This window comes from Rosa chinensis, chromosome 2 (genome assembly GCF_002994745.2).
Source record: "Rosa chinensis cultivar Old Blush chromosome 2, RchiOBHm-V2, whole genome shotgun sequence".
Taxonomy (NCBI): Eukaryota; Viridiplantae; Streptophyta; class Magnoliopsida; order Rosales; family Rosaceae; genus Rosa; species Rosa chinensis.
Genome location: NC_037089.1, coordinates 17,131,042 through 17,157,011, shown reverse-complemented (window position 1 = coordinate 17,157,011; position 25,970 = coordinate 17,131,042). Strand labels below are relative to the sequence as shown.

Below are 25,970 nucleotides of genomic sequence, written 5' to 3'. Positions count from 1 at the left end.
ATGTAATTTGATAAATTAATATATGGCAAACTTATTACACCAACCATGTAAATTAGGCAAGTACATATTACATTATTGGTGCGTCTTCTTATTCACAATGTTTTAGAGCTTCTTTATCATTTTTTTTTGGGGGTCTCTGAAGAGCTTCTTTATCATGGTTGGTGCATAGCTGCTAGCCTGCTATATATATTACATTTCTTCTATGCATGAGTCTCTTCAAATTTGTGGTGGTTGTCAATATCTTTTTCTTTAAAAAGGTTACGTGTTTCTCCATCACAGCTTTACTAAGAAGCCGACTAATTCATTGTAGCTTACCTAGCTGCTGCATACATTAGTTTGCGATGCTTAACAATGTGAGGATAGGGTTTACTCAACATCGTCTTCTGATCCTAGCTAGTATCAGTAAATAGAAAAGTGGTTCAGCTAGAAATCCCTTTCAGAAGTTTTCTGGCGTTTTGATCTCATCAAAATTATGTGCAATAGGACAAAAGTGAGAGGAAATAATGAGGAAACCACCCCTCTCAGAGAAAGATATGGAAAATAGGGTCTGTCCTACTTTCCCTAGATTTAGAAAATGATTTGCCCGGCCAGCACTACTTAAGCTTTAAGAAGAAGTTTCAGAGACTTAAGGCGATTTCTCATCATTTCATCAACAATGGCTACCTTATCTCTGTATGTTCTAGCTCTGTATGTTCTTCCAATCATGGTTTCCGCAGAGTCTCACTCCTACATTGTCCATATGGATTCTTCCCTCAAGCCCAAACCCTTCTTAGATCACCACAATTGGTATTTGGCCACCCTTTCCTCTCTGTCAGAGGGTGCTAATGGTAAGATGAAGCTGATCCATACCTACACTGAAGCAATGCAAGGCTTCAGTGCAATTCTCACCCTTTCTGAGCTTCAAGCCCTTACAAGCTCTCTTGGCTTCGTTTCCTATTCTCGCAATCGCCCTCTTAAACTTCTCACCACCCATTCTCCTCAATTCCTTGGTCTAACACCCAAGTCTGGTGCTTGGCCTGTTTCAAATTATGGTGAAGATGTCATAATTGGGGTACTTGACAGCGGAATTTGGCCCGAGAGTGAGAGCTTCAGCGACGAAGGAATGACTCCAGTCCCATCTAGGTGGAAAGGAAAATGTGAATCCGGCACCCAATTCAACTCCTCCTACTGCAACAACAAACTCATTGGAGCTCGGTTCTACAGCAAAGGTTATAGGGCAGAGAATCCCGACAAAAAAATCTCGATGAACTCGGCCCGCGACACTAATGGACATGGGACTCATACTTCTGCCATTGCTGCCGGTAATTATATCAAGGGAGCGTCCTATTTTGGCTACGCTTCTGGCACAGCTACAGGCATGGCTCCAAGAGCTCGGCTAGCCATTTACAAAGTTGGTTGGTACGAGGAAGTGTCTCCATCTGATCTCCTTGCAGGTGTAGACCAAGCAATTCGAGATGGGGTGGACATATTGTCACTTTCTTTGGGTTATAGCTTATTTAATGACACGTATTTGGGTGATGACCCAGTTGCAGTCGCAACTTTTGCAGCTATGAAGAAGGGGATTTTTGTAGCAGCAGCAGCCGGGAACTATGGGCCTGAATATTTTACCTTGAGTAATGGAGCACCATGGGCACTGATTGTTGGAGCGGGAACTATGGATCGCAAGCTCGGTGGAATTTTAAACCTGGGAAATGGTATGAAAATCAGTTTCATATCCTTGTATCCAGGTATCTTCTCAAGAGATACCCAAATACCACTTGTTCTCAATAATGGTTGCCAAAGTACGAAGGAACTGAGGAAACTGAGAGGCAACATTGTTGTTTGCATCGCCAATTCGAGCATAGATTTTCAAGTTCAGAATGCCAAATCTGCAAAGGTTAGAGCAGCCGTTTTCATTACCAATACCACAGTGTCAGATGAAAACGACGGCAGCTTATTTCCAGCAGCATTTGTTGCTGATCAAGATGGCAAAATGCTGATAAACTACATTAAGCGTAGTAGCCATCCTAAAGGAGCTTTGGAATTCAGAAAAACATTTATCGGTACGAAGCCAGCACCTAAGGTTGATGTCTATAGCTCTAGAGGGCCATTTCCAAGCTGCCCCCAAATTCTCAAACCAGACATTTTAGCCCCTGGAACATTAATCTTGGCATCATGGTCCACAACTAGTTCAGTATCTCTAGATCCGTCACACTCTATGTTTAGTAACTTCAATCTTGCGACAGGGACTTCAATGTCGGCACCTCATGTGGCCGGTGTGGCTGCGCTTATCAAATCTGTGCATCCTGATTGGAGTCCTGCGGCTATTAGATCAGCTCTTATGACCACAGCGAATCCATTAGACAACACTCACAGCCCTATCAAAGACGCTTACGGAAACCTCATTGCAAGCCCTTTAGCCATTGGAGCAGGACACATCAATCCCAACAAGGCTCTTGATCCAGGACTAGTCTATGATGCAGCAGCAGATGACTACATAAAGCTTCTATGTGCAATGAATTACACAGCAAAGCAGATACAAACTATCACAGGGTCCATTTACAGATGTGCCAATTGGTCCAATACTGAGCTTAATTACCCTTCTTTTATTGCTTACTTTAATAGTGATGGTTCAAATTCTGCTGCAAATATTGTCCAAGAGTTCAGGAGGACACTGACAAATGTGGGAGAGGAACAGTCATGTTATAGTGTTAATTTCACAGCCATGCCAGGTTTTAAACTGAAGGTGGAGCCACAGAGGTTGACGTTCAAGAAGAAGTACGAAAAGCGAAGTTATAAGCTGACTTTGGAAAGTCCAAAGTTCTTGAAAGAAGTTGTGGTTCAGGGCTCACTTAGTTGGGTGGATGATGGTGGAAAATATAAAGTGAGGAGTCCAATAGTGGCCACAAACATAGTGATAGATTCTCTGTTAAAGGCTTAACTAGTTGTAGCTAGCCTGTAGGTAAGCACGAGTTAAGGTATCTGCGTCATTCTCTAGCGTTGTTAGAACTTACAAGGTTGTACCTGGGAACAAGAAAGTAAGGTCAAATATGATCAAAATAAAAGGTTTGGTTAAACCAACGTTTCCTTGGTGTCTTCTTGTTTTTTCTCCACTCTAAAACTTAACTACTTCAAAATTTACATTTCCGTTGTATAGTTGCTCAGTGACTAGCATTTTCATTAGGCTTAATAGCTCAAAAGTAGCAAAATTGTCAATTCATCACTTTCAGGCAATTGTTAATTTGATGGATATTTGGTGAATACTCAGTGGGGCATATGACAGCATAAAAATTGCAGAGAATTGACGAGGCAAAGTTAACCATAATCTAGAAATGTTCTATATAGCTACCCTAATTTCTTCCTTAATGTGAAAGCTACTTCACATATCGAAAGCTGACACCTTGAAACAGGAAAAAAAATTATATCAAATTTTAAGAACCAAGAAAGTGACCTTCTATGAGCGCACATTAATTTTCTTGCATGGAGAATCAGCTCATCGCCTGCCACTCCATGTCCGTTCTTTGTTTTTTTTTTTGGGTCAATCACTCCATGTCCGTTCTATATGCAGATACTACGTCGTCTCGCACTTACGAAATAGGAGTCAGATCCCCACTATAATAAAAAAATGAAGAAGGCACAAATCATTTGAGTTCAGGTTTGTATCCGGTAGACATTTTTAAGAAAACGAGGTTTCATAAGATACACTACTTGCCTCCAACATAGCTGAAGAAGGATAGGCTTTACTTGGTGTTGGAATTCCAGTTATCCTTGCACTGACATGTATCAACTTGAAAAGGATATTTCCCTCGGACAAACTTCTCCAGCGCCAACCTCAGTAAATACGTTACATTGATATATAGCAATGGAAACAATTGATAGAGGGGAAGGTATCTGGAATGTGAAATCCTCTGCTTCGATAATTTCACTTCCATCCATTTCTCTCCCACTTACTTTGTTACACTGGATCCCAAGGGAAGCACAAGAGGACCATTAGTACTCGCAATAAATCAAATCAATGAAAATATATTAGCATTTCTAATGTGAATTTTTTTTTTTGGCTGAAGTCAAAGGTTAAGAGAGACAAAGAGCCACCTTAACCTTTGAGATTTTATTGAAGAAAAAAAAGAAGAAGGAGAAAAAAAAAACATGGGGAGGGGGACCAAAACCAAAACCTCCCATATAAAAGCAGTAATAAGCTAAAGAAAAGACAGACTAACGAAAACGAAAATTCGGCATTCCTGAATGGTCTCTCTGAAACTGTCTGTCAATGAAAGGAGGAGCTAGGTCCCACCAAATCAAATCACTAGAGGTTGCACCATAATTCGCCAAGGCATCTGCAACTTCATTCCCTTCCCGAAAGATATGTGAAGATCGAAATTGCATTTGAGAAATACGATACAAGCAATTGCCCCACTCAACGAGAAGTTGCCAAGGCACTAAGTCAGGGGACTGCAGAAAATTTAGAACTAGGGAAGAGTCAACCTCTAGCCAAATATGTTTCCAGTCCCTTACCCAAGCTAGTTCAATGGCCTTAATGATAGCCATTACCTCTGCTGCTATTGAGCTAGGAATGTTAAGATTAGAAGCAAAGGCACCAAGGAATTCTCCTCTATAGTCACGAAAAACAGCTCCATAACTATAGCGGCCTAAATCTTGCTTCCAAGCACCATCAGTATTAATTTTAACCCACCCAAAAAGAGGCGGGAACCAATTAACCTCAATAACTGATGGAGTACGGCGCGGCTTGCATTGAACTCCGAAACGCTTAAGCACTTGAAGGTCAAGAAGAGAGTTGTTCATATAGCCGGAAGCAATGCGACTTGCAGCTTGAACATGCCCAATAATTAAACGGCAAATTGTTGTCACATGGAAACCTTGACCCTCATGCCTCATTTTATTCCTTGCTTGCCATAAAAACCATAGAACAGTGGTAAAACATGCCCACCACAACTCCTTCAACTGGGGACTACGATTAACCAAACCCACTTGCCACACGTCAATTAATGAACTAGGTACAGTACCTAACTCAAAGTTTAAAAACATGCAACACCAAATCTAGTTGGAATAAGAACATTCTAGAAAAATATGAGCTAATGATTCAGAGTTCCTACAGCATAGACCACACCTTGATGCCAAAGCCACTCCTCTTTTTTGTAAAAAGTCATCTGATAGTATCCTACCCCGTAGCACCTTCCAGGTAAGTAAAGACATTCTAGGAGTAATAAATTTAGACCATATACACTTACCCCAAAACATAGTTGGAAGAGGTTGGAGTAGAAACTGAAAAGCATTCTTTGCCGTGAGCTCCCCTGATGCAGCAGAAGACCAAATTACCTTATCCACCATCGAAGGATCCACAGCTAAAGGGACTTGTTCAAACAATTCACACAACGCAGGGTAATGCAAATGAAGGAGATCAGGAATGACCCAAGAGCCATTACTAATATAATCAGCCACATAACCATGAAGATTGTCCACAATAGCATGAGGTCCAAAGAAGTCAATAATAGGCCTTCCCATAAAATTATCCCTCCAAAAAGAGATACTTGTACCCTGACCAATCAACCATTGTGCATTCTCCATAACCACTGGCCAAAATTTCTTCACCCCAGGCCATATGGATGAAGGAACATAAGAATGTCTCATTAAACCGCCACGCCAAAATCTATTCCGAATGAACAAACAACTCACGGCAGAAGAAGAGTAAATTTCCCAACACCTTTTTAGAAGTAGAGAGCGATTAAGCAGAACTAGTTGCTTGAGCCCCAACCCTCCTTCATCTACTGAAGCACAACAAGATTTCCATGAAACTAAAGGAACTCCACGTTTGTCAATTGAACCTGACCATAAGAAATTCCGGCACCAAACCTCTATCCGACGCAGCAAAGAAACCGGCCACTCATACACCTGGAAGCTATAAACAAACATACTATAAATTACAGTCTTGATCAGCTGAAGTCTTCCTGCCATTGATAAAAGAGAGCCCATCCAGCTAGAAAACCGCAATCGAATTTTGTTAACAATCGGCTGAAAGTACAAGGCTCTAGGCTTACCGCGAAAGATGGGAACACCCAAATAGGTGAAAGAGTCTGATCCAAGAGAAATTCTCAGAGTTGCAGCAATAGAATGACGCCGATGGTGTAGATGCTTGCTAATAAATACTTGAGATTTGGATTTATTAATGAACTGCCCTGAAGCATGACCATACTCATCAAAGAAATGCATAACCCGGTCAAGATTACGCTTGTCACCACGGCAGAACACTATAACATCATCTGCGAATAAGACATGTGATGGTGCCCTAGTATTGCGGGGAGAAGAAATAAGCTTTAACTTTGTAGAGTTCACCATCTCTGTAAGGCCACGACTAAGGACCTCCTCTGCCAGACAAAATAGTAAAGGAGATAATGGGCCGCCTTGCCGCACACCTCTACCACAAGAAAAGTAACCCACTGGCCTTCCATGAATTAAGAGAGAAAGCTTTGCAGACTGAAGAAGGCCTTTTACCCATAAAACAAACTTTGGATGAAAACCAAAGGCCTCGAGAACTTTAAGAAGAAAAACCCAAGAGATAGTATCAAAAGCTTTAGTTATGTCTATTTTGATAGCCACATTACCACCATAACACTTAGAATCCAAAAGATTAAAACATTCTGAAGTCACTGCAATAGCATCAGAAATATTTCAGCCCGGAACAAAAGCAAGTTGTTAAGGAGAAATAATACGAGAAGCAACTAAAGCAAGCCTAAGCGCCAAAATCTTTGGAATTATCTTGAAAACAAAGTTTGTAAGAGAAATGGGGTGGAATTGCTTAATAGAGTCAGCATGATCAACCTTCGGAATCAAGATAATGAGACCGGAATTGAAAGAATTCGTCAACTCACCATGTGTAAAGAAATAACGAATTGCACTTATCACATCTGCACCTACTATGTCCCAGCAAGAAACAAAGAAATGCCCACTAAAGCCATCAGGGCCAGGCGCACTGTCCATATCCAAGGACTTCAATGCACCAAAAATTTCTTCAGCGGACGGAATAGAGATGAGTGTCGTATTCTCCTCATTAGTGACCATTGAAGGAATCACACTATCAACAAGCCCATTATCAGTAAGATCTGCATGACTAGCAAAAAGGTCCATATAATAGTTAATAATATGATTCTGGATAGATATAGGATCCTCATAAACTCGGTTACCATCTCGAAGAATAGATATTGAAGACCTCATCCTGCGGGCACGACACTGAGCATGGAAAAAAGAAGTATTACGATCTCCTTCTGATAACCATCGCACCCTAGACTTTTCGCGCCAGAACAGGTCCTGCAGTCTTAAAGACTCATTTAAATTGGCTTGAAGTTCATTCTCTTTTGTAAAATCATCATCATTACCACTTGAAGAAGTAATTGCATGCTGAAGAGCTTCTAAGGCATTTAGATCATCAGTGATGCGCTGATGTATATCACCATAAACCTCCCAATTCCATGTACGGAGAGCTTTACGCAAAACCCATAGTTTATGCTGAAAGACCAGTAGTGGGCAGCCTTGGGAAGAACTAGAAGACCAGCAATTCATGACAAAGCCTTTAAAATCCCTATGCTCCAACCACATCTTGCGAAACCGGAAGAGACTTTGACGAGCCCCTGTGGCCTTAGAGAATGACATTAAGAGGGGATTATGATCTGAGCAATGCTGAGGCAATGTACAACAATCATATTTGTCCCACACATCTAACCATGCTAAGTTGGCTAGGCTTCTATCCAAACGCTGCTCAACCTTACCTCGAATACCTCTTCTTCGTACCCAAGTAAACTCAGCTCCTTTCGTATCCATGTGAACCAATTCACATATGTCAGTCATAGCTTGAAATTCTGCACATGATAGTTGACAAACTGGAGCTCCCCCTTTCTTCTCATGAGCCCCTAACACTGCATTGAAATTACCAAAAACTAACCAAGGTCCAGTAACAAATCTGCACTTGACATTAGCAATATCAATCCACAATCTACATCGTTCAGCTGCCATGGTGTGGGCATAAACTGAAGTGAGAACACAATTCACAGAATCAAACACAACTTGTATGGAGACTTGATGATCCGTCCTAGATAGCACACGAACCCAGGGAACCATAGAAGATTTACATAAGATCCACAAGTTCGGCAAAGAAGTAGAACGATCATTAGTGCACACAGGCACCATGCCCATGGAACTCCAAAAAGCAGCATGGATAGAACTTAAAGAAACAAAAGGCTCAGCTATACTTAACACTTCCGGATTGTGAGTCCGGATAAATTCCTGTAAGACATTCTGAGTGGAGTCATTAGCAATGCCCCGAAGGTTCCAATATAATATCTTCATTGGGGAACTTCTTTAGAACGACGGACATAAGCCTCCCTGCTTGCAGTTTGTGTTGCCTTTCTAATTGATTTACGTTGACTTCTAGACAACACCTCAGTAAAACCTTCCTCATTCTCTACACGCTCTGTTTCCTCATACCAATTTTTCATGGATATCGCAGCCACTTCAACACAAGGTTGAGTATAACCCTCATTGACATTACTCTCACTGCCACCATCATCATCGATGCCACTGGGTGACTGGGAGTCCCATCATCTTCCAATTGTCCAACCCCATTTGGCTGCACAACATCTTCATTTGCTTCCTGTGGTACAACAATAAGTTGTTGCTCACTGTCATGCGCCCTACTCCCCACAATTTGTTACACCACATTGTTCACTAGACCAAGTTGGTGGTCAGACCCAATAATCACTGCATTTGCCTCAACGATTCCATGATCAACAGGACCAAAAGCACCTTCAGTTGCATAAGAAGGACCCTCTCCTGGATCATTTGCCAATGGGGGAGCATTGTCAATGATTACTTGCTTCCCCGTCTCCTTCCTTGGCTGCTTAGAAACATAAACCTGCTTAGGTTTGGGACGACGTCATGGTTTACGTTTGCGTGAGTGCCCTCTAACCCCCTCTGTGTTCTCTGCTTGTGGAGGACCAACAGGCTTCGTCACCAGCTTGCAAGTTGAAACCACATGTCCCACATTACCACAATGAAAGCAATAATCCGGAAGGCGCTCGTACTCAATCTCCACCACCACAACCTCACCACTTTTCCACTGGATAGTCAAGTCGCAGGGAGGATCCTTGGAGAGATCAATATCCACCAACACCCTAGCATAAAGCCCTAACTTCCTCTCCATCGTGTTCTGGTCAATTTTCACTGGAACACCAATTCCATTAGCTATCTCAAAAAGTGTTAGAGGCTCCCAAAATTCCAGGCCTAAATCCCACAAGCGCACCCACACCTGAGCATTGGTGTTTCTTTGTTTGGCAGGAGAGAAGTTAGGTGTCCAACCCATGAATCTAAGAAGACCGGGCTTCAACACTAACACCCCTTTCCCCCACACCATCGACATCATCTCATCATATTGAAATTTGAAGGTAAAATACCCCTTTCCCATCGGAATGATGCTCCACTGACCAATATCCCCCAAACCATACTTAACTTCTTGCGCAAGTCCACTAGAGAATAGGGTTTTTCTTTTGTATCTAAATGGAGGCGAGCCAAAAGCATATGTCTGCACTTTTCCAAACCCGATTGATAACCTTCCTCCGAAATCGTGACTGTTACTCTGCCATCCTGAATTTCAGGCACAGGTAGATGCGCCATAGAAACAACAGGTATCTCCACTGCCGCAGCGTACGAACGAGGCAATTTCGGCGTCTCTACATCCAGAAATGACCAAGAGCAAATCTGATCCTTTCCTGACATGACGGATTCTGAGATACGAAGAAATTACAGCAGGAAAAAGAGGCTCATACGCAAGGAAACCCTAGAAAAGAGAAACCCTAGCAGAGCCATCCTATCAAATTTGTTTCTCTTGTTCCCTCTAATGTGCATTTTCTTCACAGAAACAAAGGGTTTATCATTTGTCATTTTATATTTGTATAAAAAAAATATTGTCAATTAACTCATAATCTTGCATGTATGCAACTCTATAAAGTTCTCCTTTCTGTCGTCTTTATTTATTTATTATTATTATTTTTTTAGCAGGAAAATGAGAGATAGAAGAGGAGAGTCCTCTCTATCACTCCATGAAATCAAAAGTCAATGAGACACAAATGAGGGTGACCAAAACCAATACCTCCTAATAAAAAAAACAAGCATAATGAAATATATTTTAATGGGAATGAAATTGAGGAAGACCTAAACCACACCATTCTAGAAGAAGGACAATCCATAGTTTGTCAAACTGCAATTTTATATCCTTCTCCGTTGATATGAGAGGACTGACATATCATCATAGAGATCATGAACAAACAATTATTCCAATAGACTTGAAGGTTCCAATAAATTGGAGAAGGAGTAAGAAAATAATTTAGCACCAAGGAGGACTCAGCATCTAAGCAAATATGTTTTTAATCACAAGATAAATTAAGCTAGCTCCAATTGCTTTGATAACCGCCATTAGCTTCATTGTCATGGAGTTGGGAATATCAATATTAGAAGTAAAATCTCTGAAAATTTCTCAATAACCACCCCCTATATTATGCATCCATGCTCAATCAGTATTGATCTTGACAACCCAACTATAGAGGACACCAATAAACCTTCACTACTCCTGGAGCAAAGTTCTCCTTTTTTGCAATAAGTGTTTTTAATCTTTGCACAGTCACACTGAAATAATTGAAATTTGTTTGTTTTACCTCTGTTTACGACTCAAATCAAAAATAAGAAAATCTTTGTTTATGACATACTATTTTCATGGCTTCATTTCCTACGATCAGACCTCGATTGCGTGCTCAAATACCCATCGAACAGAGGAAACCACAAGCCCAACCCCTCTGTTGCAGTACCACCACCCTGCACTTGCAATCCCGTTCAGAGTCGACCGACCTCAATCACCACTCCGACCAGAACACACCCTGCGACACAAACCAGATCAACCAAACCCATCCACCAGTCAAACCACTCACTGTGGGGTTGGTCAACCATTTTAGCCCTACAATTAAGACAAATATAAATGTGGAAATGACTGCAGCAGTAAGTGCGGAAATCATTGTAGCAATAAGTGGCAATAATTACATAAATAAACGGTATTAGTCGTGACTTACCTTCCAAGTCACCTACAACTTGCCATGCAAGTTTACTTGTAACCCAAGCAGTAATGCATCTATAAATATGGAGCAAGACAACCAAGTATAACATCCGATTTTGATTCAGTTTACTACACTTAACTAGAATATACTGACTAGGCATCATAGAGTTTTCTGCAAGTCTGCCCCCTCTCCTCCTCAAATTCACGGTTAGAGGAAGCTCCTCAACTAGTCGTTGTCAAGTCAACGATGAATAGAAACTTCTCGGTTCGTCATCGTCAGGTTAGTGACCAATAGAAGTTTCTCAATTCGTCATCGTCAGGTTAGCAATGAATAGAAGTTTCTCAATTGTTCCCGGTCCAACTCCCGCTCCAGTCTGTATTTATTGATAAGTCAAAATCCGATACGAAGATTTTCATCACCAACACTGACCGCTCGCCGTTGCTATTCCTCCTGCCATCAAACGTCCAAGAGAAACCCGTTTGATGACAAAGCCAGAGGGACGTTACTGCCGGACGAACACATGTGGGAGTCGAAGAGGTCTTAGGAGTGCACGTGTGGCGGGTTCAAGAGTCTTGATAGTTTTTTACAATTGGAGATGATTGCATGCCATCATTTTATGAGGGATAGAATGTTGCCAATGAAAAATTCTTTAGCATAACTTTCATGTGATCATTTGATTTTTGAATTTTCTGAAGGATAAAATTTTTCCAATGAATGTATGAAATTGGCGTATGAAATATTCGTCATCTTAAATTGCATGCCATGATTGTAGGCTTTGTTCAGTTGTTGTGATATTCTGATACAGTGATCGTGTTTATGTTTGATAGAGTTATTGTGTTTTGATTTTGGGAAGCTTCAAATTGGTGGCTCTAGAGTTGTGATTATCTGGTATCAGAAAGTGGACTAGGTATTTACTTATATTTTTACTGAATTTTCGGCTTTTCTTTTGGTGTGGAAATGAAATGGGATCTTAGTTTACTTTACTGATTGTTCTTTTGGTTTTTGGCAGTTCGAATTTTGCAGAATCAGGCCGGCTGGTGAGCCACCGTCTCCGAGGGCGGCGCACGCCGCAGCTGCAGTGGGGACTATAGTGGTTTTTAGGTGATTTAAGGATTATGGTTTGAGGAATGATTGGAAAGTGAGGTTTTTGCTAGTAGAGAGATTAGGGTTTCGGGTGGATTGTAAGTGAGTGTGAGCTTTGATATTAATGGATTCTTGCTCTGTGGATAGGGTGGCATCAGAATATCCAAAATTTGCAGATTCAAATCTGAACAGGTTGAAATGAATGAAATATGGGTACATAGCAAAGTAGATATATATATCCTACTAAGCAAAAGTAAAATACAGGTTTTTGGGCCCGAAAGCCCGCAAGCCCGGCCCGAAATGAAACGGGCCGGTCCCTGTTTGTGTCAAAACGGGCCGGTTCCGGGCTCAGTGAAAAACGGGTCGGTTCCTGGCCCAGTGAAATTATAGTTGGGCCCGGCCCATGCCCAGCCCTAGTTTTCAGCAACTTGTCTTTTAAAAAAGTGTTCTTACCCCCTCTTCCGAACAACAAACTCATTGGAATCCAAATGGTCTGGTTGTTAGTTAATAATTAGGTTAAGGGAAATGTTTTCTTCGGAGAGTATTGAGAGTGAATAGCTAGCCTAGTTTATCGTTATTAACGTCGCTTATTGATCTAGCACGATATTGTGGTGGAATCTTGTGAAGTTGGTGGTTGCTACAAGGTTGCATTGAGGCCAAGTGCTGCAAGAGAAAGCTCGAGTTCCAGGTAGGGGATGCCTTTAACTCTATCTATGCTTTTCTTGCATATACTATGTTTTATATGAGGCCTCTTGCATGGTTTTTGGAAATTATATGTTTTACAATTGAAATGGTTTGCGTGGATTGGATTGATGTGTTGGCAATTGATGGGGATGTAAGGAGAGGTCAGTTCCTCCTTGAGCCACCGGTGGTGGGCAGTGTGCACCATGCCCTTGTTATTGAATACTCCCCTTTGTCTCTAGCTTTGTGATTATTGAATTCCGGAAAGTGATTGGCTAGATGGACGGTTGTGATGGAAGTGTGAAAGATGATCAATTGCCGTGGGACTGTAATTACGTGGTGACTATCACGTGGAAGCGCACACCGGTTTTTATCTACTTCTTTTATTCAAAACGATAACTCTTATTTTTAAACTTAGATATGGGGGCGGGCATGGGCAATGACTGGATGTAGGAGCCTAACCCCTACTTTAGTTTGTTTGCAGGCTGTTGTTGTCGAAACTTGGGTACGGAGGATAATCCTTGGAGGACAAAATTTGTTTTATTCTATTTAAAGTTTCTTTCTTTTTGGCTTGCTTGATTTCACTAAATTTTTGTAACGTTATGTATGGTTGATGATGTGCGTGATTGCTTACCACCAAAGTGGAACCCTAGGGTTAGAACCTCCATTTGAGTTTAGGTCCTAGTGGGCTAGACCTAGAAGACTCACGTAAATTACCATTCAATGAACTTAATGCAAATTTGGGCTAAGAACTAAAAAAATGACATAGGTTCTAAAACTCAACACAACACCACCTTCCTTTCCTCTTCCTCGCCTAGTTCGTAATCTTGTGATTACGAGCCAAGCCCACTATACAAGCCCAAAAAATTTCGGGCTTATAGATTTCTTGTTTTCCAACCTAAAGGCCTTGTCTCTTTGAGGAATTCTAGGCCCAAAACACTTACTCCAAGTGTCGCGGGTGTAGGGTTCCTTGGGGTGGCGGCGCTGTGGTAATCCGGTCTCCGGGTCGCCACACTTTTCATCAAGATTTCTTCATGAAACTTGTTTGAAATCATGTCTTCTATGTTGTGCTCGAAAATCATAACAATGCAACGGTTGGATTGTTCACGATCAAGGTAAAACCGCGTATTGTTCAGGGCAAATCCTGTTTTGATATATAGTTGCCATTTGGGTTCTAATTTGTGTTTACATGTCCTATTTTCTTCCAAATTCAGTTCATCCTCGCAATGGGTCATGTTCCTATAGTGATGTTTAGTTTAACCCATGAGATCTTCACCTTAATCTTGCTCCGAAACTTTCAAGAGTGCTAATTGATAAGTTTCATGACGTACATCGAATATCTTCCTTCTTGTTCAATTTCTATATATTGTTTCAAGTTCAATAACATAGTGATCATTAGATATCATGTGCCTCTAAGCTCACTCAAAATCCTATCTCATTCTCTTGTGCAATATTAGCTTACTCTGTTTCAAGTTTTTGACAAGATCATCTTTTACAATCTGCCTTGTAGACTGTTTGATAAATTGTCCTTGATATTGTTGGATTCACCCTTTGAGTTGAACTTGTTTCAAAATAGACACCTAAATTGTCGTTTTAAGATGGATTTCTTTTCAGTTGGAGTTAGATTGAATTCTTGGTGATTTTCAAAATAAACTACGCTGCTGAAATTTTTATAAAGTCTAACAGTTCAGTCAGTTTGTATTCATCTTTTCCTTTCTTTCCGAACTCCAAATGGCATGAAATTTTAGTATGTTCTACCTTAACCTGTTACCTTTATATCTGGAAAGTTTCATGGCCATTGGTTTGAAATTGAAATTTTAATGATTTTCCAAACCTGACCAGTTTCTTTCATTCCAACCTTTGTTCTTGTACACTTGGTCCAAATCCTTCCACTAAGTTCCCAAATGTACAGAGTTGTAAGAAATTCATTTCAAACCATATCTTCATCCTACTTCTTCATATGTCACTACTATCCTTATGAGTTATGAGTGAATTGAGAGTTTAGACATCGTAAAGGTTGCACAAAAAATGGAGCATGAGATTGAAAATCTGCGAGTTCTGTTATACTAGGACTTCGGCCAAGCTTTGGACTGAAATCAATGGAGGACCAGTAAAGGAAGTTCATGTGCATTGATATGTCACCATGAATTAACAATCGAGGTAGGCAGGTTCACCCTAGTTAACGGCTTTTTTGAATTCTGTTATTGATTGTAAATGCTTTATAAGATTTTCTCACTTGAGTTGATGAGGATGACTTGAGAGTGAGCGGGGCATAGCGACTTCCTTGGGTTTCATCCCCTAAACCTCCGGAGGGGCTGTACAGATGGGATAGTGTCTGACATCCTTTGAGGTGTGACACTAGATCTAGGTGGTACGGCATAAATGGACACTCTCGCTACTCTTCACCAATGGTTGAAGATTTATATCTTCAGTGAGGATGTAGTTGGCTAGTATTAGACCGGTCATTAGGTCTGGATTTTACCTGGGTACTCTTGGATTTCCATTTTTTTTTACATTGGAAAAGCTTCTATCGATTTTATTTCATTTTACTCAACTGGCGCCAATTACTATTTGGTTTTCAAACCTAGCTAGGGTTGATGTTTGAGTAGCAAGGACGAAAGCTCACCCCTACTATAGTTGGTTATGCAGGTACTATGCACGAGGATTGAGGAGGACTTTGGAACTGAGCTGGGTGTTGTGTATTCACCTTAAACCTTTCGGTATAATTGCATGCACATATTTAATCACCTCTGTTTTAATTGTCATTGTTTCTTTGAGGTGACAGATTGATTGTAATGATCTCAATTTTTGCTTAGTTCCTTTCGTTAATTTTCATTGGGTGTACCAAGTGTTCGAGACCAACTTGAGTTTCATGAGTCTTATTCTCCATTGTTCTAGATTGATAACTTCGTTATTATGTTCTTTCACAAAAGTGATGGTTGGAATTAAAACCCATTATTTTTAGTATTCCTTGAGTTGCCATTCTAACTAACCTAATGTGGTCAATATCACCACACTTTGAACTTCTTTACCCTTTCCGCCAAATCTTACCATTCAAATTTTTAACCTAAATTGCCTTGCGTTTCTTTAGGACATGAGTTAAGCCCTCTTACCTTGTGTCCTTAAAGATTCGCGGCACTGTAACACTTCCAATTTGGTGTGGTGCAAATTGGGGTGTAACATCATACCTCCAGAATTTCAGCTTGGTGAGTTGGTAAAGGTTCCAATTTTGCTGGGGATAGCTCCAAAGAAAAAAGGTCGTCATGTTGGACGAAGGAATAAGAGTACTTTGAGCAATGAGAAAGATGAAGGTAACAATGTTAGTGCAAATATCCAACTCGCAAGGGAAGGAGCTGGCTATTGTTTAATTACTTTGATTGGGGTCTTAAGCCTGTTTGAGTGTGATTATGTTTTTATAAGTCTTCTATGACGTTTCTTGTTTCTTGCTTGTACCACAATTACGTGCCTGGCAAGTGAGGGCTAATTGAATGATTTATTTCCGTAGGAGGCGAAGGTTTCTTGTGCTTGGACTGGCTTGCTTAAATATGAGCTTCCCAGTGATTTTAATTAGTATGCTTTAGCTTGGATAGGTTTTACCGGATTTTCTTGTCGGAATGCTTATGTAAGTTTTGTAAGTTATGGCCGATTGACTGTTGATTTTTGAATAACAATAAACTTCTGTTAAAAAAAAAAAATCGCAAACAAATTAAACAATTTATTCATTTATTCATATGGTCAATATGTGACACGTATTTCTAATTTATTGAAAATTAATAACACAAGGTAGACATCACTATGCTTATTGTAAATTGGGCTTCAGGTTTCATGTCCCCCCCCCCCCCCCCCCCCAATGTATTCTGCAGTTTCATTAATGATCAAGGCTTAAGGGCAGCCGTACTGGCCCTCTTTCAAAAAATATAACAAGTTTCCTCGTTAGCCTATTTTTGGTATATAGTGTTCTGCAACATTGCCAAGGTTATCTTCCCAAATCCATACACGGTTGCAGCAATAGTTAAAAATTATCCCCATGCCTAGTTTTGTGATCTCTGCGGTAACAAAGGGATTGTCCTTCTCGATTATTGTTTTGGCAAGCTGCACGGGCTTTCCAACTAGTTCAGGCCATATTTGTTTGTATTTTGCTCCTGAAAAACCAACAATTCTTTTAGTATATGAATATGCATATGTATATGTGTGCACAAACACACAAGCACACGTGTGTGTGTGTGTGAGAGAGAGAGAGAGAGAGAGAGAGAGAAACCTTGACTGGGGCATGGCACTGCTCCGCTGTTACAAGGAGGGTAAGGATCAGACATTTTTAAAGCTGCTTATGGTGAAATGGAACAAGCAAATATATATAGGTCTTTGATGTGCCAAAATGGTAAGAAAATTAATGAAAATATCATTTTTAATGGTGATAACCAAAATTTATTTAATTACCACATTAGTGTGGATTTGTTTTTGAAACAGGCAATATAATATTTATATATTGTCAATATCATGAAACCATCACATACATACATTCATCTAAGGCTCCGTTTGGTTAGTAAGATTATCAAAATAGGAAAAGAATTTATTTTCTTTTGCAAACCGATATGAAGTAGAATATTTTTTGGTATTTTCATGTGGGTGTTTGAAACATTATTGAAATTAAATTATGTGTTCAAGTAAATCCAGAATATATGTGTGGCTCAAACTCTATGTTACTTGCTCTAGGTGTAATAGGGTTTGTATTAGAGATAATTTTGAAGAATCTTAGTAGATATCCAATTAATGTACGATTATGTTTCTATGTACAACTCTAGCTCTATACTTGTAATCCTCTATATAAACAGCCCCTATTATCAATGAAAGGACGACTCAATTCTCTCCCAATTTCAGTTTTCCTAAAACACATTATCAGCATGAAGCCCTAATCCTAAAATCCTAGAACACCTTGCAACAGCGCGCCACACCACTGCCATAGTGGGCCACAACACTGTCACACCTTGCCATAACACACCATAGCAAACCACAGCGCGTCACACCTTGCCACAGGCACCACACTGTTGCCACATGGCTGCCAGCGACACCAGAAACCCTAATTAGAGGTATGTTATAAAGTTTCAGTTTTTAGAGTTTTTGTTCTTTCTTCTTTTTTTTTCTCCTCGGGGACTTGCAACCTCCCTTCTTCTACCTCCCTTTCTTCTACATAGAGGAGACCAAAAGCTGAACTGTGAAGGTTCATGCTCACTCCAAGCTTGGAGTTTGTAGAGTCCTCCAAACTTAGAGTTTGTTGAGAAGTTATGATCGACCACAAACGCATAATTTTTTTGATTTAATCCAATACCTCTTGGAATCAGATTTCTTGGGAGTGACTATGCTCAGAAATTTCTTTCTTTTTCATGGTAGCTTTTCTGCTGTGAAACTAACCATTTTTTCTTGTTCTCTTTCAGGATGAGTAACCTGAATAAACTGGACTTCTCTCCATTGGGAACAACTGGCTCTGGATATCACAATTGGGTTCATGATGTCTGCCATCATCTCAAGCCCAATGGAATCCTAGATACTATTCTTGAGCCTAACTAGGACGTGCTAACTATTGAGCAAGCTCAAACTTTGGAAGCAAATAGAGGAGCCTTAGAGGCAAATAAGGCAAAAGTCATCATCCTAATGACTCGTCATATGGATGATTCGCTCCAATACTTGTATATAAATGAAGAAGACCACAGAAGGCTGTGGGTCTCACTAAAAGAAAGATTTGACAACGTCCGTGACTCCCTGCTTCCTGAACTAGAAGTGAGATAGCATAGCCTCCGCTTCTGTGATTTCAAGTCAGTTCTTATCTACAACTCGGAAGCACTTCGCATTAAATTCTTAATGGAATTCTGTGGAAAAAATATCACTGAAGTGATGTTGATTGAGAGGACTCTCTCTACCTTCCCGTCGATCTCTACTTTAATGGTTGCAAAGAACTATCGAATCAATGTGACTGCAGGACGGATCACAAGGTTTTATGAGCTCATTGGAGCTATGAATGTCGCTGAAAAGCATGACAACATTCTTGTGAAGAACTATTATTCAAGACCCGTGGGAACATAGCATATTCTGGAGTACAATTATAGTCGCGCCTCTGAGGGAGGGCGCCAAGAGCGAAACCCTAAATCTAAGGACAATTCTGGATGTTATGGTCCATATTCTCGCTCTAATGAGGAAGGTAACCGCCAAAATAGGCAAACATGGAACAGAAGAGGTCAACGTGGAAAGAGAGAGGGAGGCAACGCTTCTAGCCATGTTGGTGGCCCCACCAACACTAAGAGCCATCCAAATGACGCTTTCAAAGTGTCTCAATCAATGGACCCTGAGCACAGAGATGTATGTTCTCAATGTGGATTATCCGGTCATTGGGCACACTTTTGTAGAGCTCGTGAAGAAATTGTCACCTCCTACAAAGCATATTGTGAAACAAGATAAACTCATTATGTGGAACAAGAAGATCATCTAGAGTGAAGGGTTGAAGACTTCAAATCTAGCTAGGATCAATAGATCGCCAGTTCTATTTAATTTTTTATTTTTTTTTAAGAGATGTAATAGGCAATTGCCATATATTTTGCAGTAAATGTCATTGGTTTAGTTTTTCTTCACATAGGCTCATCCAAAATGAGTATGATGTCTAGGAATGTTTTGAGATAAGGGGTACTTAAGCGAGCCTTGCTCCACCGACATCTCTCTACTCAACTGGTCATATTTATTTTGGAGTTACCTAAAAAAGTCAAACGATCACCTTTATTTTGCATTAGCTAGCATTTGCATTAGATTCTCTTAATGGTTAAGAGACAATGATGTACACCGTTGACTTATGAATAAAATTTCAAGTTCTTTTCATTATGACTCCATTTTAATTATAAGCACATTCATTCGAGACTACGATGGCTCGACCATCAGGATTAGTTCAAGGACATGGAATAGCCCAAATTCCATCTACTAAATGACACCTTGATTATTGTCACAGAAACTCTCAAGCTCCGAGGGTGAATCAAACCCTATTGAGTCATTCGAACCAACGGATTCCATGTGGGAGCACATGTAGAGAACATAAATAAGTTCCTTTGCAATACCTTTAATGATTGCGAACAAATGCGCATCTTAGAGAAATTTATGTGTCTCTCTAGTGGACTCTATGTCACTATTCGAGCTATTAAATCCAATAAAGTCATGAGACAAGATCTCTTGGATTTAGACACATATTGGCTTTGTTAAGATAGGATAGGTCATTCTGGTCATGATATGATGATCTGTCACTAAAGACTTCATACGGACATCCATTCTTTCGAGCAAAATGAAATAGGAATCAAATGTTGATTCCTATACTAAGTATGATCGCGGCTGCTGCCTATGGCACCACCGCTACCCACCACCAACCTAGGGCTTGCATAGTCCCTATCAATGATACCATGGATGGCGTCCATCATGGTGATGGCGCCCCAAGTGATGCTGCAATCACCAACTTTGCTTCAAATAACGTTTCAGACGCTCAGGCCCAACTAAAATCCTTATTGGTTGCTTCTAAGGCATCTTGCTCATTTTACAAAGCTCGTTCCTTAGGGAAACTAGGATTGAGACTATCCTATGCAAAGGATATGACAATACTCATTCTATTCTTACATAGAATCCATGGGGATTCTGTGGACTAGTTCAACCAATTTGCGGACGTTTAAATATCTCATGATGTTGGTTGACACGCAAACACCCTGGTCACGTGTTGTGTCATTGTCCACTTGTAATGTTGCTTATGCTATACTCCTAGCACATATCATATGACAACTAGATTACTCCCCGGATTATCCTATTTAGTCAGTTGTACTTGACAATGCTAGAGAGCTTACATCGAAGACTTTCAATGGTTATTGCAATGGGACTGATGTTGGATATCATATTCTCATGTACACACCCAAATGGTCTTGCGGAAACGACTACAATGGTAGCCCGAAAATTGGTAATGCGTAACAATCTCCTTATATCCGCTTAGGGTGGTGCAATATCACATGTAGCTATGCTAATTCGTCTACGACCCACCGCCACTCAATTTACTTCTGCATTACAGTTAGTGACTGGGTATCAGTATCTCATACTTACGCATATTTGAGTATGTCATTTTATGCCAACTGTGCCGCCACATCGCTCTATGATGGGTCCTTAAAGACGAATGAGCCACTAAGTTGGATTTGAGACTCTAACAATCGTCCACCACTTAATGCCCTTGCTAGGCGATTTCCTTACCTCTAGATTTGCATATTGTTACTTTGATGAGACAGTCTTCCCGTCGTTAGGGGGAGATAAGAACACGGATGTTCAATAGGAACGACATGAATTATCGTGGTCTATCCCTACTATGTCTCATCTCAATCCCCAATAAAGTGACGAGATCACACATATTTGCTGCAAACATGCCTGTAAGGATGTGGCGCTACCCTACACAGAGCTAGGCATGACACTAACACCAAAGAGAGTGGCACTTTGGCATTATAGGTCATGGCCCCAGCTAGGATGCGCGGGAGGCCCGTGGGTTTGAAGAATACTTTGGCACAAACTAATCATTGGATCATCGACACTCAAAATCCATCTCATGAGAATCTTCTGGATTATGGTTATCGATGGGGGATGCTTCAACGTCAGAACATATTCCTGAGAATATAGAGCTCTATGAAAATTACACTAGTGTACATGAAATGTGGGATAAAACTCCATCATAATTGATGATGTAGTCACGCATTTCATTGCGCATGAGTTTATTGAGTCCGATGATATCGAACCACGCTCCGTTGATGAATGAATGCCAAAGTAGATAAATTTGGCCTAAATGGAAAGATGCGATTCAGGTTAAGTTGGATTCTCTAACGAAGAGGAAGGTTTTCGAGCCAATGATGCCAACACCTCCTAACATAAAACCTATTGACTAATGGGTCTTTGTTAGAAAGTGTGATGAGAAAAAGATATGGTAATCTCGCCTTATGGAGCAAAGCTTCTCACAAAACGCCATGGAATCGACTATGATGAGACATATTCTCTCGTAATGGATGCCATTGTGTTCCACTACCCTACCAGTTTGGTAGTTTCCGAATAATTAAATATGCAGCTTACGAAAGTGGTCACTACGTATCTCTATGGGGATCTAGATACAAAATATACATGAAAGCTCATGGTAAACTTCATTTACCCAAGTCAAGTGGCTCTAGACTACGGAGTGCGTTTATAATGAGGTTGAAACGCTCACTAAAGTGACTACTTGATTGGGAATGGATATGCCCATGCGTTTCCATAACAAGTTTCGAATTCTATCGCAGTTCATATTGGACATGATCTTTATTGGAAGCCCTTAAAGAGTTGAAGGAAACCGCTGAACACTTGAAATCTTAGTTGAGATGAAGGATTTTGTGAGAATATAATTATGTCTCGGTTTGGAACTTGAGCATCATGTTGATAGATGCTTAGGCGTTTTGACAAGGTCAAGCCTTCAAGCACCCCCATGATCATTCGTAGTCTTGATCCTGAAAATGATCTTCTTCGTCCGAAGGATGATGACAAAGATGTGCTAGAGGCAAAGGTGCCATGTGTGAGTACAATAAGAGCATTATTGTACTTAGCTCAATACACAAGACCGGACATCTCATTTGTCGTGAACTTGTTAGCTAAATATAACTCTGCGCCAACGCGACGCCATTGGACTAGTGTAAAAGATATCTTTCGATACTTAAGACGTACAATTGATATGGGCTTGTTCTATCCATACAGAGAGACGATGGATTCGAACACATCATATGTCAGGAATGCCACCAACAATGGTTTGTGTTTCCTCTCCCCATCCCAAAAACAACATTAGTGTTTTGGAAGGTATTGCTGATACTAGGTATCTCTCTGACCCAAACAAAGGTCACTCCCAAAAATGGTTAAGTGTTCACCATGGGTAAAGACCTTGATATCTTGTAGGCCTACAGAATAGACCGTAGTCACTATATCTTAGAACTATGCAGAGATAAATTCTCTTCACGAAGCGATTTGTGAATGTATATGGATTGAATCCATAATTACGCATGTTCGAAGTAATTGTGGTTTGAAGTCTGCCACAGATGAGCCGACGAGCATTTATGAGGATAATGCTGCTTATTTTGAACAAATGAAGCAAGGCTACATCAAAAGTGACAACACCAAACATAATCAGCAACAATAGACTCTCCTCAAAATCAAAGTGAACTAGGTTCGATCTGATGACAGTATGGCAGGCTTGCTTACTAAGTCATTGCCTAAATTCCACTTTCGAGAAACATGTTGGTAGCATCGTTTGCGGAAGTTATCCGAACTCCCATGATCGTAGCCATCAGGGGGAGATGTCTACATGTATGGTCTCGAAACTGATACGCCCAAAATAGGCGCTCAACTTAACCCTGCAAGATGTAGTCGTTAGCAATATAGAGTAAGCAGGGATCGTTCAAGCCGGGGATTGAGGGTAACTTTATAATTCACACAAAAGAAAACTAAACTAAACTAACTAAAGCACAAAACTAAGAAAAAGAAAAACGTCAAAGAGGGAAAAAGATGGCAGGACAAGATGGGGATAGAAGGGTGCGTTGCAATCCTAAGTTGAAACAGATTTGGGGTTTTTGGTTTTTTTTAACGAAAATAAAAGATAAAACAAAAGGAAAACGAATTTGATTTTAGGTTTTGAGAAAATAAGATGGAGAACATGTTAGAGACTCGGAAATCCACCACCAATTACTTTCGAACAATGTTAAGTTAACTTAGATTCAATTACTGAGGTGTGAATAGAAACCAACCAAGAAACAAGTCGGAGCAGATCATGTCCCTTATTAATGTTTCCCTAATTACTTAGTCTACGTGAACGCACAATAGCTAAGCCTATCAAACATGCAATCAAGGTATAGAACTCTATCCTATCAACAACACATATAGTGTCAACACATTTGAAGCATTAAGATCTCATGGAAAAGATTGATTATAGAGTTGCAGTCTAGTGTGGAACGCCTACCTAGCATGCTCTTCTAGTTGTTTAAAACATCAACTTTTGTTCAAAGCCTTGCATACTTGTGGATTAGAAAACAAGACGATTAGGTGAATTATTTTCTAAACCTAGCTCCAATTACATGCATATATCCTAAGTGTCGACCCAAAGAACATAAACACATAAAAGTTTTCAATCAAGCAGAAATAAACAACCAATTCACACCAAAGATCAAGAAAATAGATTTAAACAAACATATGTTCTACATAATTGGGGCTTCAAACCTCGCCCCTAACAAAAAGAATGTTAGTTACACATTGTTTTAAAAACCAAAATAAAACAAATAGAGAAGAAGAAAAATATGGTGGCGGATGAATGAGAAAGAGAGATAGAAGAGAAGGTGAAAGGTGTGGTCGTCTTCAATGTGTGCAGAAGCTCAATATATATAGGAGAAGTTCAGCCCTAGTTTCCTTCTTCAACAATGCTTTTAAAACCTTCCCTTGTTGCTTGAGGATTCCTTTAATTGGTGCACAATTAAATGATTTTCAAGCCTTGGTAATCTTGTAGAATTATTCTAGGACTCTCCTTAATATTTTCAGAAGCAATAACCTTCCAAAAATGCCCTGGAAATCCGTCCAAAGAAGATTCTCGGCCAAACAGTCCTGTTTCGACTAGGATTCGATTTCTGACTCTGAAACTTCCTTCTTGGACAAGGAACGACTTCGTCTTGACAAGTTTCTGGATGGTTCTTGACTCCCACGTGTTCTATGACATCATATCTTCTAGATTGATCAACAACCTTCTGGAAGAACTCCAATAAAGTCGCCGGAAAAGATCTCCCAAAAAGCTTCGTGAAAAGCTGACAGTTTCTGCCTTATCGGGAAGCCTAGTTTGTGCTTGATTTCCTGCTGCCTCGTTGACACTTTTGACCAGTTCTTTAGCTCTTGTTGAATTATAACAGCATGTCTTCAATGATCGCTGGCCCTTTCTGCAAAGGTGCATCTGGAAGGATGCAAGAATTGCTCCTCAAAACCGTTCCCAGAAAGCTGATTCTGAAACTGCAGTTTCTGCTTTGCAGCAACTGTTTTGCACAATGAATTCCGTGGACTTCCCTTGTAATTTCTGGCCAAATGGTTGATCAAACTTGGTCCTCTGCATCAGTACTTCATGATCCAAGGCTCCATTGCTCCCTTTAAGCTCTTATTTCTCTTGAATCAATTCACGAACAATCTAAAAAGAAAACAAAGTTAAAACGGACTATTTCAAGGAATTAACTAAGAAAAGTGTAAGGGATTTCACACTATATTCGTCGCATTTATGCTCGTATCAGAAACGTGAAAGGTGTGTTGTGCTCTTTTTCCCCTTCGACTGAGGTTATTTTTGTCCCACATAGTTTTTGTTAGTCGGCAAGATTTTTAATGAGGCAATGAGAGAAGCACTACGTTTGGGCGACACAAGGAGGAGTGTTCAAGTAAATCTAGAATATGTGTCTGGCCCAAACTTTACGTTACTTGACCTAGTGGTAATAGAGTTAGAATTAGAAATAATATCGGAGAACCTTAGAGATATCCAAACAATGTAATATTACGTTTCCTTGTACAATTCTGATTCTATGCCTTGTAATTCTCTATATAAAGAGACCTTTATTATCAATGAAAGTACGACTGAATTCTCTCCTAATTCAGTTTTTCTTATTAATTAAATCTAATTATAGGAGTTGACCTTGGATCTTAATTAGTAATAACTATAATAAAATATTCAACGAATTTAATTTAAGAAAATTCCAAAGCAGATGGTTTGGAATTTATTTTGGTATCAAAATATTAAATGAAGGGATAATGTTTAGAAATTAACTATTTTTACTTAATTATTTTAGGTAACTTATATTAATGAGGGAGGTAAAATAAGAGTAATATTTTTCTTTTTCTTTTTCTTTTTCTTGTTCTTTCTTTATTCTTATTTGTCTTTTCATATAAGTTGACAAAGTCTAATAACAATTTAAAAAAGATGGAGGCGGTGTCCAACTAGAACCACCCAAGACAAAATCGACTTGTATTCATTCTCATCAAACTCATCACCATAGTTGACACAATGGGCTAATGGCCTAATCTCATTTCTCAACTTAA

General features: G+C 40.0%; 1 protein-coding gene across 1 annotated transcript; it reads left to right on the top strand.

The window, feature by feature from the left end:
* Positions 1 to 585: 585 nt before the first annotated feature.
* LOC112183812 (subtilisin-like protease SBT1.9) lies at positions 586 to 3,071 on the top strand. The gene has a single exon (XM_024322145.2). The coding sequence runs from the start codon at positions 656 to 658 to the stop codon at positions 2,918 to 2,920; it is 2,265 nt and encodes a 754-aa protein (XP_024177913.1). The 5' UTR covers positions 586 to 655; the 3' UTR covers positions 2,921 to 3,071.
* The last annotated feature ends 22,899 nt before the right edge of the window (positions 3,072 to 25,970 follow it).